The 20722-nt window shown below is 36.7% G+C and overlaps 1 protein-coding gene across 9 annotated transcripts in view; it reads left to right on the top strand.

Moving 5' to 3' along the window:
* Positions 1 to 20722, top strand: part of NBEAL1 (neurobeachin like 1) — a 192830-nt gene that overhangs the window by 118873 nt on the left and 53235 nt on the right. For 6 of the 9 annotated variants that reach the window (XM_035007339.1, XM_035007341.1, XM_035007337.1 and 3 more), the window contains 4 exons: positions 5434 to 5560; positions 17593 to 17780; positions 18568 to 18701; positions 20303 to 20404. In XM_035007339.1, coding sequence (XP_034863230.1) covers positions 5434 to 5560; positions 17593 to 17780; positions 18568 to 18701; positions 20303 to 20404 — 551 coding nt within the window. The remainder of the gene's footprint in view (positions 1 to 5433; positions 5561 to 17592; positions 17781 to 18567; positions 18702 to 20302; positions 20405 to 20722) is intronic. The other 3 variants (XM_035007342.1, XM_035007340.1, XM_035007338.1) reach the window with 1 other exon arrangement.

Here is a 20722-nt window from a genome sequence, read left to right as displayed (position 1 = left end):
TTTCTCATTTAGTGCTCTGAATATATCCTGCCAGTCCTTTCTGGCCTGCCAGGTCTCTGTGGATAGGTCTGTTGCCAGTCTAATGTTTCTACCATTGTAGGTTACATATCTCTTCTCCCGAGCTGCTTTCAGGATTTTCTCTTTGTCTATGAGACTCGTAAGTTTTACTATTAGATGTCGGGGTGTTGACCTATTTTTATTGATTTTGAGAGGGGTTCTCTGTGCTTCCTGGATTTTGATGCCTGTTTCCTTGCCCAAATTAGGGAAGTTCTCTGCTATAATTTGCTCCATTATACCTTCTGCCCCCCTCTCTCTTTCTTCTTCTTCTGGGATCGCAATTATTCTAATGTTGTTTCGTCTTATGGTATCGCTTATCTCTCGAATTCTGCCCTCGTGATCCAGTAGTTGTTAATCTCTCTTTTTCTCAGCTTCTTTATTTTCCATCATTTGGTCTTCTATATTACTGATTCTCTCTTCTGCCTCATTTATCCTAGCAATTAGCGCCCCCATTTTTGATTGCACCTCATTAATAGCCTTTTTTATTTCGACTTGGTTAGATTTTAGTTCTTTTATTTCTCCAGAAAGGGTTTCTCTAATAACTTCCATATTTTTTTCAAGCCCAGCTAGTATCTTTAAAGTGATGATTCTGAACTCTAGATCTGACATCGTACTAATGTCCGTATTGAGTAGGTCCCTGGCAGTCGGTACTACCTCTTGTTCTTTTTGTTGAGGTGATTTTTTCCGTCTTGTCATTTTGTGCAGAGGAGAATAGATTAATGAGAGAACAAAATGCTAGCAGAGTAACAACGTCCCCAGAAAATATACTCTAAACAAATCAGAAAAGACCTGAAGCAGTGGAAAAAGAAACGGAAAGAGAGAAAAAAGAAAAAGAAAAAAAAGATAAAGATAAAAACAAACAAAAACAAACAAAACAAAACAACAACAACAAAAAAAAACCAGAATGTGATCAAATATGATCAGGCTGGTATATAGATCAGTGCCACACACTAGATTTGGGGTGTATTTTGGTCTGTTAGAAGAAAGTGCCTCCCAAAATTTTAAAGAAAGAAAAACATATATGTACAAAAATAAGGGTTGATATGATGAAGGGATGGAATATGACTGTAAAGATGGAAATTATAAAAAAATTTTATAAAAGGAATTGATAAGAAGTTGTTTGAAAAAAGAAAGAAGAGGATTTAAAAAAAGAAAAAAGAAAAAAAAAGGGAGAGATGTGATCAGGCAGGGGAGTAGAAAAAACCATATACTAGAGATTTAGGGTATATTTTAATCTGTTAGAAGAAACTATCTCAAAATTTTAAAGAGAGAACAACTTATATATATATGCCAAAAATACGGGTAACTACTATGAAGGGATAGAATATGACTCTAAAAATGAAAAATAAAAATGTTTTTTAAAAAAAGGGATTGATAAGATGTTGGTTGAAAAAGGGAAAAAGAAAAATTGAAAAAGAAAAAAAAACAGGTAAAAAAAATTAACTTTGAAATACTAAAGAATCATGGTAAAAAAGCCATGAATTCTATGTGCAGTATTCCCCTAACGCTGGAGTTCTGCCGTTCTCATTGATCGGTAAACTTGGTCTTGGCTGGCTGTTCTCGCTGATCTTCTGGGGAGGGGCCTGTTGCCATGGTTCCCAAATGTCTTTGCCAGAGGCGGAATTGCCCTGCCCTTGCCCCCTCCCGGCTAAGTAATCTGCTCGGGTTTGCTCTCCGGAGCTTTTGTTTCCTGTGAGCTTTCTGTACAGCTTTGGAGGCGGAGAGTGAAAATGGCGGCCTCCCAATCTCTGCCCTGGAGGAGCCGAGAACTCGGGGCCCTGCTTCTCAGTGAGCCCCCAGAGAAAAGCCGTCAGTCACTCCCGTCTCCCCAGTCTCCGAGACCGCACTCCGTGCTCACCCGGCCTGTGACTGCGTGTTTCTATCTCTGGCACCCGACCCGGGTGGAGTCTTCAAACCCAGCAGATCCCTGCGGTGCACTCCCGCGTGGCTCCTCCCGGGGGAGGAAGGTGCATCTCCCCGGATCTGCCGCTTGTTGGGTCCCTGCTGGAGGAGCAGTGGCCCGAATGTGCCGCGGATCATGGTTTATGGCAACCCTGAGCTGAGAGCCCGCGCCTGGGCTCCGCCTCTGCAGCCGGCTTCCCTGCTCCGTTACCTGGGAGCTCTGCCGCACTCAGGCACCCCCGGTCTTTCTGTGACCCCGAGGGTCCTGAGACCACACTGTCCCGGAGGGTTCCACCCCCCGCTTAGCCACCAGAGTGACGTCCCTCAGCAGAGCAGACTTTTAAAAGTTCGATTTTGTGCTCCGTGGTTCTATCACTTGCCAGAAGCGGCCGACGGAGGCCCCTCCCCTGCCGTCTATCCTCCCGAATATCGCCTCGGATTCACTTCTCCACACATCCTACCTTCCAGAAAGTGGTCGCTTTTCTGATGAGAGTTGTTGCTATTCTTTTCTTTGATCTCCTGTTGAGTTTGTAGGTGTTCAGAATGGTTTGATCCCTATCCAGCTGAATTCCTGAGAGGAGACGAAATCCAGGTTTCCTACTCCTCCGCCATCTTGCTCCGCCCCCCCCCCCCCCATTTCTAATTCTTACCTGCCTTTTGAACTTTACACTGTTTCTAATTTCTAATTGCGTGTCTGTCTGTTGGGATACCTCTTCCACAGAGGCTTCCATATAAAATTTCTGAAACTGAATTCATTATCTTTTCTCATTTGTCTACTCCTCACCCTAGACTGCTTTTCTTATATCTTGGGTTGTAGTTTTATTTTCTCCATCTTTTAGTTACTCAGAATCATTAATATTAGCCATGAGTCTATCCTCATCCCTCCTAATCCCCTACACATAATAGCTTTTTAGGTACAATGTCCTCTTAATTCTCCCTTACATATCTTTTGAATGTTTTTCCTTATTCTCATTCCCTTTGCTGTTGCCATGGCTTAGCTTGGTGCTATCTTTTCCCAAACTTAACATAGTTTCCCAGCTGGCCTCTTTGCCTGATGTGTTTCCCATCCTCATTTTATTCACCAATCTTTCTTGAAAAAAAAGAAAGAAAAGATTTTATTTATTTATTTGAGAGAAAGAGAGTGTGCGAGCAGGGGGAGGGGCAGAGGGAGAGGGAGAAGCAGACTCCCTGCTGAGCAGGGACCCCCCCTCCCCCAATGCGGGACTGCATCCCAGGAGCCTGGGATCATGACCTGAGCCGAAGGCAGATGCTTAACCAGCTGAGCCACCCAGGCACCCCTTATTCACCACACTCTCTTTTTTTTTTTTATAAAAGAATTTTTTTTTTTTAAGATTTTATTTATTTGCGAGAGAGAGAGAATGAGAGACAGAGAGCATGAGAGGGAGGAGAGTCAGAGGGAGAAGCAGACTCCCCGCCGAGCAGGGAGCCCGATGCGGGACTCGATCCCGGGACTCCAGGATCACAACCTGAGCTGAAGGCAGCCGCTTAACCGACTGAGCCACCCAGGCGCCCCTATTCACCACACTCTTAATGGAGTAGTGTCATTCATCTACATAAAGTCTGTTTTCTATTTGTATCAGATTATCTAGATTCCTTATTTTCAGTTTTCATTGCATATTCTCATGTGCTTTAATTAAATGTTTAACAATAAATTTTGCCATATGAAATAAATTAGACCACATGAAGAAACATGTTCAGTAAAAATAGTTACTTGTTCTAGGAAAAGTGTGAGCCAGTACTTCTTAGGTATAGACAAAGGTGTGATCAAAGCAGATTTGATCTAGAAAAATGCAACTGTACATTACGTTGATTTATTTTTTTATGTCTAAGCAATGAAACCATTTGAGAAACTAAGGGAGGATTTGTCATCTTTATAATGTTTTGATACTTAGGGTTTTTTTGTTTTCTTCTTTTTTATTAGAGAGGGAGAGATGGAGGGGCAGGGAGGAAGAGAGAGAATCTTAACTAGGCTTCACACCCAGCACAGAGCCTGACTCAGGGCTCGACCTCACAACCCTGAGATCATGACCTGAGCTGAAACCAAGAGTCAGACATTTAACTGAAATAGCCACCCAGGCACCCCTATAATGTTTTGTTGTTTGGTATGAATTATTTTTATTTCCCACAACTGAAATATGTTTATTCATAGTTACATACGTCAATTTTTCCCAGTCCTACCTATAAATTATGCAGTTATTTTTATTACTATTCTTATGTCACTCAGGTAATTGAGAGGTGAATGTATAATAATGATAGCTGCCATTTATTTTATACTTACTGTGATGTGATGTATCTCCATTTCACAGTTAAGAAAACAGGTGCAGAGGGGTCACCTGGTTAATAAATGGCTGAACAGAATTCGAGTATAAGTTTACCACTTCACAGCCTTTGTTCTTCCCATTACACTAGCCCTGCCTTCTTATGAAATGTATAGTTTATAAAATGCATTACATTTATTGTGTATATTTGTATCCAGAATTACTTCTTAAATTTCATGTGCTCCAGAAAAAAAGAAACTTCAGCTCTTGGGTTATGTATTCTCTTCCAATTTAAGATAATTTGTCATCTTCTTCCTTAATATTTCTTTAGTACAAATACAAAGTAAAAATAGTTCTATTAAATTAATACAGTGAGAATAATTCTTTCTATAACTTTTTGGCATGCTTTAGAATTAGATTAAAGAGATTACTTGGCCCATTTTTAAATATAAATAATACCATCATTAAAATAGATAACATTTTTAAAACATTTATTCCTTTTATTATACATGTAATAGTTTTTAAGATCACAAACAACCTAGATTATTTTAAATCATGTATAAAACCTTTTCTGTAGTGAGGAGCAGAGGAAGAGAGAGAGAATCCCAAGCACACTCCCCTCTGAGCACAGAGCCCTACACAGTGCTCAATCCCACAACCCCACCTGAGCCGAAAACAAGAGTCAGATGCAAAACCAACTTAGTCACTCAGGGGCCCAGTAAATTGCTTTTTTATCTTAGAAAACTTTATGTCCTTCTTAGTTTTTTTCCAGTTTTATTAAGATATAATTGACATACAATACTGTGTAAGGTGTAGAGCATAATGACTTGAGATATGCACATATTGTAAAATGATTACAGTAATGTACAGTTAACCATCACATCATATAGTTAAAAAAATTTTTTTCCCTTATGATGAGAACTTTTAGGATCTACTCTCTGAGCAACTTTCAAATATGCCATATAGCATTGTTAACTAGTCACCATGCACATTACATCCCCAATACCTCATTATCTTACACCTGGATGTTTATACCTTTTGACTCCCTTCACCCAATTCCCCTACCCTTCTCCTTTACTTAAAATACACATTATGATGATGATGATGATGTAATTAACAGTCAGAAATTACAGAAGGACTGTAATGAGGTTTTTTTTTACCGTGTTTAAAAGATATTTTGTATTTATTTAAACAGGCATCCAACACTCACAGCCTTCCAGTGATTCATTGCTTTTGGAAGTAGTGAAACAAGTAAAAGTTAGCAATATGGAGGAGGATAAATTAGACCTTCCTGAAGAAGACTTAACAGCCAGAGGAAATATGTATGTATAAGTATTTGAAAGAATTAAAAATTATTTTGTTCTGAAAAATGGGGTTATAAAATTGTGGAAGGTATTTGCTTATAATCTTAAGTACACTGACCTTTGAATAATAAAGGTTTGAACTGCATGGGCCCACTTATTTACACTTTTTTTCAATAAATACAGTATAGTACTGTAAATGTATATTCTCTTCTGAATAATTTTCTTAAAAATATTTTCTCTAGGTTACTTTAAGAATACAATATGTATTAATTGACTGTGTATATTATTGGTAAGGCTTCTGGTCAATGATAGGCTATTAATAGTTAAATTTTTAGGGAGTCAGATTTATTCACGGATTTTTGACCACACAGGGTTCAGTGCCACTAACCCCTGCATTATTCAAGGGTCAACTCTATTTCCAGAATCCATCTGTTACTGCTGTATCAGCTGTTAGGTGTCTATCAGTATTAACAGAAAATATATTGATTTCCTTATCTCTCTTTTTTGTTATTGTCATCAATATAGGCTTTCATATGTTTTAACCCCAACAATACAGTTTATTTTTTTATTATATTTTTAAAATTTAAATTCAATTAATTAACATATAGTGTAGTATTAGTTTCAAAGGTAGAGTTCAGAGATCCATCAGTGTTATATAATACACAGTGCTCATTACATCACGTGCCCTCCTTAATTGCCCATCACCCAATTACATCATCTGCCCACTAACCTCCCCTCCAACACCCTCTGTTTGTTCCCTGTAGTTAAGAGTCTCTTAGGGTTTGCTTCCCTCTCTGTTTTTATTTTATTTTATTTTTCCTTCCCTTCCCCTATGTTCATCTGCCTTGTTTCTTAAATTCCACAAATGAGTGAAATCATACAGTATTTGTCTTTCCCTGACTGACTTATTTCACTTAGCATAATACCCTCTAGTTCCATCCATGTTGTTGCAAATGACTTTTTTTTTTTTTTTTTTTGATGGCTGAGTGGTATTCCATTCTCTATGTATACCACATCTTCTTTCTCCATTCATCAGTGTTTTGGGGGGTTTTTTAAATTAATTTATTTTTATTTATTTATTTATTTTGATGGCTGAGTGGTATTCCATTCTCTATATATACCACATCTTCTTTCTCCATTCATCAGTGTTTTGGGGTTTTTTTTAAATTAATTTATTTTTTTTATTATGTTATGTTAGTTACCATACAGTACATCATTAGTTCCATCCAGTTGATGGACATCTGGGTTCTTTCCATAGTTTGGCTATTGTGGACATTGCTGCTATAAACATTGGGGTGTAGGTGCCCCTTTGGATCACTACATTTCTATCTTTGGGGTAAGTACCTAGTAGTGTAATTGCTGGATTGTAGGTAGCTCCATTTTCAGCTTTTTGAGGAACCTCCATACCGTTTTCCACAGTTGCTGCACCAGTTTGCATTCCAACCAACAGTGTAGGAGGTTTCCTCTTTCTCCACATCTTTGCCAACATCTGTCATTTCCTGACGTAGCCATTCTGCCCGGTGTGAGGTGATACCTCATTGTGGTTTTGATTTGTATTTCTCTGATGCCAAGTGACACTGAACACTTTTTCATGTGTCTTTTGGCCATTTGGATGTCTTCTTTGGAGAAATGTTTGTACTCCCCATTTCTTGATTGGATTATTTATTCTTCACGTGTTGAATTTGATAAATTCTTTATAGGTTTTGGATACTAGCCTTTTATCTGATAAGAAATTTGCAAATATCTTTTCCCATTCTGTCTGCTGTCTTTTGGTTTTGTTTCCTTTGCTATGCAAAAGCTTTTTATCTTGATGAAGTCCCAATTTTCATTTTTGCCTTTGTTTCCCTTGCCTTTGGAGACCTATCTAGCAAGAAGTTGCTGCGGCCAAGGTCACGGAGGTTGCTGCCTGTGTTCTCCTCTACGAATCTGATGGATTCCTGTCTCACATTTAGGTCTTTCTTCCATTTTGAATTTATTTTTGTGTGTGGTGTAAGAAAGTGGTCCAGTTTCATTCTTCTGCATGTGGCTGTCCTATTTTCCCAACACCATTTGTTGAAGAGACTGTCTTTTTTCCATTGGATATTCTTTCCTGCTTTGTCAAAGATGAGTTGACCATAGAATTGAGGGTCCATTTCTGGGCTCTCTATTCTGTTCCATTGATCTTTGTGTCTGTTTTTGTGCCAGTACCATACTGTCTTGATGATTACAGCTGTGTAAAGGAGCTTGAAGTCCAGAATTGTGATGTCACCAGCTTTGCTTTTCTTTTTCAACATTCTTTTGGCTATTTGGGGTCTTTCTGGTTCCATACACATTTTAGGATTATTTGTTCCATTTCTTTGAAAAAAGTGGATGGTATTTTGGTAGGGATTGCTTTAAATGTGTAGATTGCTCTAGGTAGCATTGACATCTTCACAATATTTGTTCTTCCAATCCATGAGCATGGAACATTTTTCCACTTTGTGTTTTCCTCAGTTTCTTTCATGAGTATTATATAGTTTTCTGAGTACAGATTCTTTGCCTCTTTGGTTATATTTATTCCTAGGTATTTTATGGTTTTGGGTGCAATTGTAAATGGGATTGACTCCTTAATTTCTCTTTCTTCTGTCTTTTTGTTGTTGAACAAAAAGAAATGCAACTGATTTCTGTGCATTGGTTTTATATCCTGCCACTTTACTGAATTCCTCCTGTATGAGTTCTAGCAATTTCGGGGTGGAGTCTTTGGGGTTTTCCACATAAGGTATCATACCATTAGCAAAAAGTGAGAGTTTGACTTCTTCTTTGCTGATTCAGATGCCTTTTATATCTTTTTGTTGTCTGAGTGCTGAGGCTAGGACTTCTAGTACCATGTTGAATAGCAGTGGTGATAGTGGACATCCCTGCTGTGTTCCTGACCTTAGGGGGAAAGCTCTCAGTTTTTCCCCATTGAGTATGATATTTGCTGCGGGTTTTCATAGATGGCTTTTATGATACTGAGGTATGTACCCTCTATCCCCACACTGTAAAGAGTTTTAATCAAGAATGGATGCTGTACTTTGTCAAATGCTTTTTCTGCATCTACTGAGCGGATCATATGGTTCTTATCCTTTCTTTTATTAATGTATTGTATCACATTGATTGATTTGTGGATGTTGAACCAACCTTGCAGCCCAGGAATAAATCCCTCTTGGTCATGGTGAATAATCCTTTTAATGTACTGTTGGATCCTATTGGCTAGTATTTTGGTGAGAATTTTTACAACCATGTTCATCAGGGATATTGGTCTGTAGTTCTCTTTTTTGAATGGGTCTTTCTCTGGTTTTGGGATCAAAGTAATGCTGGCCTCATAAAATGAGTTTGGAAGTTTTCCTTCCATTTCTATTTTTTGGAACAGTTTCAGAAGAACAGGTATTAATTCTTCTTGAAATGTTTGGTAGAATTCCCCTGGGAAGACATTTGACCCTGGGCTCTTGTTTTTTGGGAGATTTTTGATTACTTCCTCATTTCTTTAGTGGTCATGGGTCTGTTCAGATTTTCTATTTCTTCCTGGTTCAGTTTTGTTAGTTTATACATCTCTAGGAATGCATCCATTTCTTCCAGATTATCTAATTTGCTGGCATATAGTTGCTTATAATATGTTCTTTTAACTGTATTTCTTTGGTGTTGGTTGTGATCTCTCCTCTTTCATTCATGATTTTATTTATTTGGGTTCTTTCTCTTTTCTTTTTGATACATCTGGCCAGGGGGTTATCAATCTTATTAATTTCAAAGTATTACTATATACTTTCCTCTTAGGACCGCCTTTGCTGCATCCCAAAGATTTTGAACAGTTGTGTTTTCATTTCCATTTTTTTCCATGAATTTTTTTAATTCTTCTTTAATTTCCTGGTTGACCCATTCATTCTTTAATATGGTGCTCTTTAGCCTCCATGTATTTGAGTTCTTTCCAACTTTCCTCTTGTGACTGAGTTCTAGTTTCAAAGCATTGTGGTCCAAAAATATGCAGGGAATGATCCCAATCTTTTGGTACCAGTTGAGACCTGATTTGTGACCCAGGATGTGATTTTTTTCTGGAGAATGTTCCATGGGTACTAGAGAAGAATGGGTATCCTGTTGCTTTGGGATGGAATGTTCTGAATATATCTGTGAAGTTCCTCTGGTCCAGTGTTTCATTTAAAGCCTTTCTTTCTTTTTTTTTTTTTTCTAAAGATTTTATTTATTTATTTGAGACAGAGAGAATGAGAGACAGAAAGCATGAGAGGGAGGAGCAGACTCCCTGCCGAGCAGGGAGCCCGATGTGGGACTCGATCCCGGGACTCCAGGACCATGACCCGGGCCGAAGGCAGTCGCTTAACCAACTGAGCCACCCAGGCGCCCCTAAAGCCTTTATTTCTGTGTTGATCTTTTGCTTAGATGATCTATCCATTTCAGCGAGGGGGGTGTTAAAGTCCCCTACTATTATTGTCGATGTCTTTTTTTGTGAGGCTAGGACTTCTAATACTGTGTTGAATAACAGTGGTGATAGTGGACATCCCTGTCATGTTCCTGACCTTAGGAGAAAAGCTCTCAGTATTTCCCCATTGAGAATGATATTTATTGTGGGCTTTTTGCATATGGCTTTTATGATCTTGAGGTATGTTCCCTCTGTCCCTACACTGTGAAGAGTTTTAATCAAGAATGGATGCTGTACTTTGTCAAATGTTTTTTCTGCATCTATTGAAAATATCATATGGTTCTTGTTCTTTCTTTTATTAATGTAACGTATCATGTTGATTTGCAGATGTTGAACCACCCTTGTAGCCCAGGAATAAATCCCACTTGGTTGTGGTGAATAATCCTTTTAATGTACTGTTGGATCCTATTGGCTGGTGTATTGTTGAGAATTCCTTGTTCATCAGGGATATTGGTTTGTAATTCTCCTTATTTGTCGGGGTCTCTGTCTGGCTTTGGCATCAAGGTAATGGTGGCCTCATAGAAAGAGTTTGGAAGTTTCCTTCCATTTCTATTCTTTTGAAACAGTTCAGAGGAATAGATATTAATTTTTCTTAAATGTTTGGTAGGATTCCCCTAGGAAGCCATCTGGCCCTGGGCTCTTTGTTTGTTCGGAGATTTTTGATTCCTTCTTCAGTTTCCTTGCTGGTTATGGGTCTGTTTAGGTTTTCTATTTCTTCCAATTTCTGTTTTGGTAGTTCATACGTCTCTAGGAATGCATCCATTTCTTCCAGATTGTCTAATTTGTTGTCATATAATTGATCATAATCTCTTATAATTGTTTGTATTTTTTGGTGTTGGTTTTGATCTCTCCTCTTTCATTCATGATTTTATTTATTTGGGTCCTTTCTCTTCTTTTTGATAAGTCTTGCCAGGGGTTTATTGATCTTACTAATTCTTAACCACCTCCTAGTTTTGTTATGTGTTCTACTGTTCTTTTGGTTTCTGTTTCATTGATTTCTGCTTTAATTTTCATTAATTCTCTTCTCCTGCTGGGTTTAGGCTTTATTTGCTGTTCTTTCTCCAGCTCCTTTAGGTGTAGTGTTAGGTTGTGTATTTGAGACCTTTCTTGTTTCTTGAGAAAGGCATGTATTTCCCTCTTAGGACTGCCTTTGCTGCATCCCAAAGATTTTGAACAGTTATGTTTTCATTTTCATTTGTTTCCATTAATTTTTAAAATTCTTTAATTGCCTGTTGGACCCATTCATTCTTTAGTAGAATGCTTTAACCTCCACGTATTTGAGCCCTTTCCAAATTTCCTCTTGTGATTGAATTGAAGTTTGACGGCATTGTGACCCAAAAATATGCAGGAAATGATCCCAGTCTTTTGGCACTGGTTGAGACCTGTTTTGTGACCCAGGATGTGATCTATTCTGGAGAATGTTCCATGGGCACTAGAGAAGAATGTGTATTCTCTTGCGTTAGGATGGAATGCTCTGAATATATTTGTGAAGTCCATCTCGTCCAGTGTGTCACTCAAAGCCCTTGTTTCTTTGTTGATCTTCTGCTTAGATGATCTGCCCATTGCAGTAAGTGGGGTGTTTAAGTCCCCTACTATTATTGTATTTATTTAATTTTGTTATTAATTGGCTTATATAATTGGCTGCTCCCATGTTAGGGGCATAAATATTTACAATTGTTAGATCTTCTTGTTGGATAGACCCTTGAATTATGATATAGTGTCCTTCGTCATCTCTTAGTACAGTCTTTGGTTTAAAATCTAATTTGTCTGATATAAGGAGTGCTTCCCCAGCTTTCTTTTGATGTTCATTAGCATGATAAATGGTTTTCCATCCCCTCATTTTCAATCTGGGTTGTCTTTGGGTCTAAAATGAGTCTCTTGCAGACAGCATATTGATGGGTTTTGCTTTTTTATCCAATATGATACCCTGTGTCTTTTGATTCGGGGCATTTAGCCCATTTACATTCAAAGTAACTGTTGAAAGATATGAATTTAGTGTCATTGTATTACCTATAAAGTCACTGTTTCTGGATATTGTCTGGTTCTGTGTTACTTTGGGGCTCTGTCTTTGCTTAAAGGATGCCCTTTAATATTTCTTGCAGGGCTGGTTTAGTGATCACAAGTTCTTTTAGTTTCTGTTTGTCCTGGAAGCTTTTTATCTCCTTCTGTTTTGAATGATAGTTTTGTTGGATAAAGTATTCTTGGCTGCATATTTTTCTCATTTAGCATCCTGAATATATCATGCCAGTCCTTTCTAGCCTGCCAGGTGTCTGTGGATAGGTCTGCTGCCAGTCTAATGTTTCTACCCTTGTAGGTTTTTTTTTTAATTTTAATTTATTAGTTTTTTTAATTATGTTCAATTAGCCACTGTATAGCACATCATTCATTAATTGTGTATATCACCCAGTGCTCTACCCTTGTAAGTTATGGACCTCTTGTCCCTAGCTCCTTTCAGGATTTTCTCTTTGTCTCTGAGTTTTGCAAGGTTCACTATTACATGTTGGGGTGTTGACCTATTTTTATTGATTTAGAGGGGTATTCTCTGTGCCTCCTGGACTTGAATGTCTGTTTCCTTCCCCAGATTAGGGAAGTTCTCAGCCATAATTTGTTCCAATATACCTTCTGCCCCTCCCCCGTCTTTTTCTGGGATCCCATTTATTCTAATATTGTTTCGCTCCTTGGTATTGCTTATCTCTCAAATTCTCCCCTCATGATCCAGTTGTTTCTCTTTTTCTCAGCTTCTTTATTCTCCATCATTTTGTCTCCTATATCACTAAATCTCTCTTCTGCCTCATTTATCCTAGCAATTAAAGCTTCCATTTTTTATTGCCTTTCATTAAGGGCCTTTTTGTTTTCGACTTGGTTAGAGTTTGGTTCTTTTATTTCTCCAGAAAGGGATTTTCTAGTGTCTTCTTTGCTTTTTTCAAGCCCAGCTAGTATCTTTATAATCATTATTCTGAAGTCTAGTTCCAACATCTCACTTATGTCCATACTGATTAGGTCCCTGGCAGTCAGTACTGCCTCTTGTTCTCTTTTTTGAGCTGAGTTTTTCCATCTTGTCATTCTTGCAGAAAGTGGTCACTTTTCTCTTTGTAAAATTTCCACAATTCTCTTTTTAGATCTCTGGTTGAGTTCAGAGGTGTTCAGAATGATTTAGTAGCTATCTAGCTGAATTCCTGGGACCAGACAAAAATTAAGTTCTCCTACTCCTCCGCCATCTTGGACTCTTTTCCCAACAATACAGTTTAATAGTTACTGTTTTATGCATTTGTCTAAATTAGTTAAGGGAAGATAATTACCATACTTATATACTTTGTTTCTTTGTGAACATTCAGATTACATCTGGTGTCATCTCCTTTCAGCCTGAAGGACTTCTTTTGTTTTCTTATAAGGAAGGTCTGATAGCCACAGATTGTCTCAGTCTTCGTTATCTTTGGAAGTCTTTGTTTTTGCTTTCATTTTGGATTCTTTTTAAAAAATAGAGTTCTGTTTTTCGAAAATTAAGATTCGTATAATATCAAATTTACTATGTTAAAGTGTACTGTTCCATGGGTTTTAGTATATTCACAGAGTGAACATTACCACTAATTCCAGAATATGTCCGTCATTCTGAAAGGAAATCTTATGCTTTTTAGTAGTCACTCCCAATTTTCCCTTTTGTGCATCCCCTGGAAACCACTAATCTGCTTTCTGTCTTTATTGGATTTGCCTGTTTTCTACATTTCATTTATTTCTTAAAATAGGTGGCCTTTTGTGTCCTCATTTCATTCAGGATAATGTTTCCAAGGTTCATTCATATACCACTTTTGTTTATTCATCAATTGATGGACATATAGTTATTTCTACTTTTTGCCTTTTATAAATAATACTTCATGAATATTCATGTACAAATCTTTGTGTCAACATATGTTTTCAGTTATATTGGGTATATACCTAGGAATGAATTTGTTAGGCATGTAGTAATTCTATGTTTATTTAAGGAATTATAAAATTGTTTTCACAATGACTACACCATTTAACATTCTGGGGTTTAAATTTTTCCACATCTACCCCAACTTTTGTATTCTGTGTGTTTACTTATTATACTATCTGATTTTAAATGGTACCTTGTGATTTTAATTTGCATTTTCCTAATGTCCAGTGATGCTGAGCATCTTTTCATGTACTTACTGTTTATATATTTTTTTATATATTTATAAATATATAAATATTTATGCAGATACTTTGCTCATTTTTAATTGGGTTATCTTTAAGTTATTAAGTTATAACAGTTCTTTATTCTATATACAAATGCCTTATCAGATGTGTGATTTGCGAAAATGTTCTCCCTTGAATGTGTTTTCCTTCATTTCGTTGATGCACAAAAGTTTTACATTTTCTAGGAGTTTTATATATTGTCTCTTACATTTAGGTCTTTGATCCATTTTGAGTTAATTTTTATATGTGGTATGATGTGGGAGTCCACATTCATTCTTTTTTTTTTTTTTTTTTGGAAGATTTTATTTATTTATTTGACAGAGAGAGAGGTAGCGAGAGCAGGAACACAAGCAGGGGGAGTGGGAGAGGAAGAAGCAGGCTTCCTGCCGAGCAGGGAGCCCGATGTGGGACTCGATCCCAGGACCCTGGGATCATGACCTGAGCCGAAGGCAGACGCTTAACGACTGAGCCACCCAGGCGCCCCACATTCATTCTTTTTTTATGTGATTATCGAGTTGCCTGAGAACCGTTACTTTCTTTTTTAATGGATAGTTTTGTTGGATATACAATTTTTAGTGGACAAGTTTATTTTTTTCCTTTCAGCATTTTGACTGTGTCATACCACTACCTTTTAGTGTCCTGTATTGTTGTATTTTTTGTCCATGCCTTTCAACACCTTGGCTTTATGTCCATATGTAGATCTCTTTGGATATTCATAAGATCTTCCTGGTTGTGTAGATTATTATTATTATTATTATTATTTGGCAAGTTGTCAGGCATTATTTCTTCAAATGTATATGTTTGGCTCTTTTTCTCTGTCTTCTTCTGGGAGTCCCTTTATAAAACATTTTGTTTCCCATGATGATAACCCTTTGAGGTGTTTTCATCCTGCTTTGTGTGCTTCAGATTGGACAGTTTGTTTTGAACTGTCACCAAGAGACCTGGGTCTTTCTTCTGCAAGTTCAGATATGCTGTTGTGTCCTTCTGGTGAATTTTTCATTTAGTTATCATGCTTTTTGATTCAACGATTTTCCTTGTGCTTCTTTTTTTTACAGATATGTATGTAATTTCTATCTCTTAATTGACAATCTCTATTTGACTAGGCTTTGTTGCCATAATGCACTTTAGTTCTTTAAACATAGTTTCGTTTAGTTCTTTTAATGTATTTATGATAGCTACTTTACAGTCTTTGTCTGCTAAGTTGAACATCTGCGGTCCCCCAACAACAGTTTCTTTTTACTGCTTTTGTCTTTATGGCCCATACTTTACCGTTTCATAATTTTTGTGAAAACTATGCATTTTAGATAGTAAATTGTAACCACTCTGGTTTCTGATCCCCTTCCTTGATGGTGGTTATTGTGGTGGTATTTTTGTTTAGCGACTTTCCTGGACTAATTCTGTGGAGTATATCTTACCTGCTGCCTGTTACCAGTGATGTCTGTACTCATGGAATGGGTTTTTGTTTTACTTTGTTTTGTGTTTAAACAAAAAGTCTTTTTAAAAAAAAAAAAAAAAAGGCTGGCCTTTTAAAGTTAGTATAGCTTGGTGGTCAGCCAGTAATCAGTTAGTTGGTTTATTTAAACCCCTTGTTCCAGAAGACTGCCATTCTTTGCCAGTGGAACTGTGTGTGCTTTAGGGAATGTGTTCAAATTTCATGATTTACACATCTGCCCTGACTTTTACTTTCTCTGATAAAGCCTCACCTTCAGCCAAAAATGAGTAGTTAAGACCCAAATATGTAATTTATTCTGAACATCACTTTTTTATGGATTATAAGCTACACTTGGCATATATTTCTTTGGAACTGAATTTTAGTATTACAAATTGACCAGGTTCAATAGTATACTTTGTTACCATAAACAGGTTCATATAATTCTGATAATTTTTAAGATTTCCTTGATAATTTTCAGGGAACTGGGTAGGGTTAATTATATAGGGTGCTATCTTTGGTAAATTATTTAGTCAGCCTTTTAAAACAAAATTTTTTTTTTACTTTAATGACTAGTGAATTCAATGAATATGTCAGTCTCATTAATTACAAACTAAAAAACCAAACCCTTTCTTTTATAAAATATAAATAACGTTCAGACTATTTGCTCTTCCAAGTCACTTATATTTCTATTTCATCACTGTAAATATTGGAATTTCACTGTTTAGGAAAACATTCTTAATTTTTAATATTTTTTTTACAGCTTAGCTTTAAGTCGTGGGTTGCAATATCACCAATTAGGCTGGTGATACTTGTAGAGCTTCCTCCTGGAACTCCACTGGGGGGAAAAAATTGGACTTAGTCATTGCTGTCCTGGAAATGGGGCAGATGTGAAATACCTAGGACCAGGATGCAGCTGGCTTGAAAGATTTACTTGAATAGCATTCTGTGAGTGGTAGGAGTTCCCATTTCTATATCTGGCAGTCAGAATCACCTAGGCCACTAGAAGACACACCCTTCCCAGTTATCTTCCCCAATAAAAATAAAGTATAACAGTTCTCTTAATATAAATAAGGTGGCTTCACTCTAAGTAATAATTGCAGTAGTAGGTCTTTGTATCATCCCCAGTCCTACTGTTAGGGGAAATTACCTAGAAATTACCAAGAAGTCTTATTTTAGGGTGCCTGGGTGGCTCAGTTGGTTAAGCGACTGCCTTTGGCTCGGGTCATGATCTCAGGGTCCTGGGATCAAGCCCCACATTGGGCTCCCTGCTCGGCGGGAAGCCTGCTTCTCCCTCTCCCACTCCCCCTGCCTGTGTTCCCTCTCTCGTTGTCTCTAAGTCAAAAAAAGAAAAAAAAAAGTCTTATTTTACAGTTTAAGAATCAATCATAATTAGTGCTTCTGATAATTATTTATAAAACATCACTAATGATGCAGTCCTTTATTCACAGATTGGTATATTCTGCTCAATTCATGCCTCCCAAATATAACTAAAATCACATGACTAGTACTGCTGCATGTTTGAATTGTTCTCTGCCAGTAGTCTTTTTTTTTTTTTTTTTTAAAGATTTTATTTATTTATTTGACAGAAAGACACAGCGAGAGAGGGAACACAAACGGGGGGAGTGGAAGAGGGAGAAGCAGACTCCCTGCCGAGCAGGGAGCCTGATGCGGGACTCGATCCAGGGACTCCAGGATCATGACCTGAGCTGAAGGCAGTTGCTTAACCAACTGAGCCACCCAGGCGTCCTCTCTGCCAGTAGTCTTAAAAGATTCACTATATTTTGTTTTAATGAGTCACATACAATTAAAATGTAAAACTTTTTTTTTGGAAACTGAGTTATTGGGCAATAACATTTGGACAGTATTTAAGTAATTTAATATGCAGTGAAATTTTTTTTTTAGTAATTCAAATATGCTTTCTTGATACTCATTTCCATTCACACAGAATACATTGTTGGGTGGTTTTTGTTTGGTTGATTTTTGTTTTTACAGTGATGAGAAAGAAGAACAGGATCAAAAAGAAAAATTGGTCTTGTCGGAAGATTGTGAACTCATTACAATAATTGACGTAATTCCTGGCAGATTAGAAATCACTACTCAACACATTTACTTCTATGATTGCAGTATTGAAAAAGAAGATGGTGAGGAGTTCTGGGGGAATAATTTCTGTTGTTCAATAGTTAAGTATCCAGTTTATCAAATATTAATGAGAAGAAAACAATAAGATAGTACTGGAATTGTGGTCTGTCATCTAAAAGGAGAAATGGAAAGTCAGTATGGGATTCGGTTTTTTTATTCAACAGTGTATTAAAGGGAATGCTTTTTTTTTTAATGTTTTTTAAAAGGTTTAGTGAGAGGAGATTGCTGTAAACTTGTTATAAAATGCAATCTTAATTTTATTTGTACATTTATTTCCATCGGCTTCTCACCTAATCCTTTATCTGAAAATAAAAAGGATATTTAAATCTATAATGCCAATATAAAGAGATATGTTTCTGAGATATAATAATCAGGATGATTCTCTGTTCTCATGAGAAGGAAGTGGAATAGCTATAGAATTTTTTTTTTTTTTTTTTTTTTAAGTTTTAAACCATTTAGGGGCTCCTGGGTGGCTCAGACACTTACGCATCCTACTCTTGATTTCAGCTCAGGTCATGATCTCAGGGTTTTGAGATTGAGCCCCGAGTCAGATCCATGCTGGATGTGGAGACTACTTAAGGTTGTCTCTCTCCCAGCCCCTCTACCTCTCCCCCCACACACAATGTGCGTGCTCTCTCTCTTTAAAAAAAAAAAAGAAATGAAAGAAACCATTTAAACATCCACTAAATTTAACAAATGATTTCTGTGAAATAGAAATTTGATTCCTTTTCCCTAAGTGCCTCTTTTGTCAGGAACTAGGAGATACTTTCTGCATAACATGAGTAACTTCATATGGTACCTTCATCACAAGATTTCTTCTGTTTTCAGGAGTAGGCTTTGATTTCAAGTGGCCTCATTCTCAAGTTCGAGAGATTCATCTGCGGCGTTACAATTTAAGGAGGTCAGCTCTTGAGATTTTTCATGTTGACCAATCCAACTACTTTCTCAATTTCAAAAAAGAGGTATGTAAGATGTTACCTTTCTGGAAGTCCCAGAGTGTTAGCTTGAAGTAATTTTCCAGCTGGTGAGCTATAATGAAACTTTGGACTCTGCTCATTTGTGAAGTCAAAATATTAGAGGAAAAAGTATATGCCTTAGGAGCTAAGTAGTAAATGAATTTTGTTGGGATTTATGTTTGAGTATTTTTAGGGTGCTTATTCTCAGTTTTTATATATGAGCAGATAAATCAGTAAAATATTGGGTGTCAGCAAATAGGTACCTCACAGTATCCAGTTGTGAAATAATATATAATATATATAATATGTTGGGATTTATGAAATTGGGTTGGGTTCAGTTAAATAATAACGGGGCAGGTATTTTTTCCGGGAATAGAGTAAATTCTTGAATAATGTAAGTGGTTAAGACATTACCCCTGAAGCCAGATTACTTGGGTCTAGATACTAGCTCCACCAGTAGCTGTGTATCTTCAGCATGTTACTTGGGATGCTTGCCCCCAACCTTCCTTCCCTCTGTTACTCACTTGGGGTCAGACTTGCATAATTTTCTGATAGCTCTCCCAGTCTTGCTTAGCTCTTCATTTTCTGTCACAGGCATCTCTCCTAATAAAATCCTTTGAATATTCAATTCTATTTTTTTCATTTGCTTCTGAGACAATCTGGATTAGCACGGTCAGTAACTAAGTTTCTGTTCATCTGTGGGATCCAGATTTAATTATAGATGATTTTGTTCAGACGTTTAAAGGGCATTTCTGTTTTTTTTTACAAAAGAATACTTTTTTTACTATTAAAATAAAATTCCCCCTAGGAATATACAAAACTTGTGTTTTTTAGGAAGGTATGTCATGTAATTAAACCAACCATGCTTCTGTTGAATACTGTACATTTGTCTAACTTTATAGTTTTTAAAGCAAATTTATATGTGGTTCTAATCTTCATAAAAACCTTCAGATTCACTGTGGCAAATTCTGTTACTGCTTTTTTTTATAGATGAGGAAACTGAAGTTCAAAGATGAATTTTATTACTTTACATTTGTATAGCCTTGAAGAATTCAGAAAACTGTAAGGGTAGAGATTACTATGTTTAATGTACAAATGAAACTCAGTAAATTAATTGATTTTCCAGTATGATTGGTAAATGACAGGACTAAATTTGAACTGTACTCAAGCTGGTTTTCTGATTCAGTATCTGCTGATCATTCCATTATACACTATAACTTTTTCAAAAAATATATGGCTTGACTTCACCAAACCTAGTAGAGTAGTTAAAACCATAATAATCTATTTATGAGAAATGTCCAGAATAGGCAAATTTGTAGAGGCAGAAAGTAGATTAGTGGTTATCAGGAGTTGAGAGGGAGTGAGAATTTTGGAGGGTGATGGCTAGTGAGTATGAAGTTTCTTTCAAGGATGGTGAAAATGTTCCAGAGTTAGATAATGTTTATGTTTGCACAGCTTTTTTGAATATACAGAAAAAGCCCACTGATTTGTATACTTCAAAAGGGTAAATTTTGTGGTATGTGAATTATATTTCACTAAAGCAGTTACAAAAGCCATCCCAGCTTGTCTTGATCAATTTTTAAACTGTAAAATGCTGTTTTTTATAGGTTAGAAACAAAGTATATAGCAGACTGTTGTCACTTCATTCTCCAAATAGTTATGGAACCAGATCACCACAGGAATTATTCAAAGCATCAGGATTGACACAGGTAGGAAATTTTAACAGTCACTGTTTTAATGTTCATATTATATTTCAGGCTTTTGCCTAAAACTTCCTCTTCTGCTTATTTTATTTTGGTTATTATAACCATTCTTCCATTCAAATTGATTTGTTGAATTATCTTTGAATCTTTCTGTTTCACTAAAACAGTACCCTGTCCTCCAGCTCCAATACCATTTAGTTTATGGGCATATCTTATGAATTCTATTTTAATAATTTTATCTTTTTAAAATATAACAGATGGGTTTGTTGGGTTTTTCTAATAATAAAATTAATCTATGCATGAGGTAAAAAGTGGGAAAATATA

This window comes from Mirounga leonina, unplaced genomic scaffold (assembly GCF_011800145.1).
Source record: "Mirounga leonina isolate KUSES-001 unplaced genomic scaffold, KU_Mleo_1.0 Mir_151, whole genome shotgun sequence".
Classification (NCBI taxonomy): domain Eukaryota; kingdom Metazoa; phylum Chordata; class Mammalia; order Carnivora; family Phocidae; genus Mirounga; species Mirounga leonina.
Note: the sequence above shows the minus strand (reverse complement) of the source record. Positions and strands in the feature narration are given on the sequence as shown.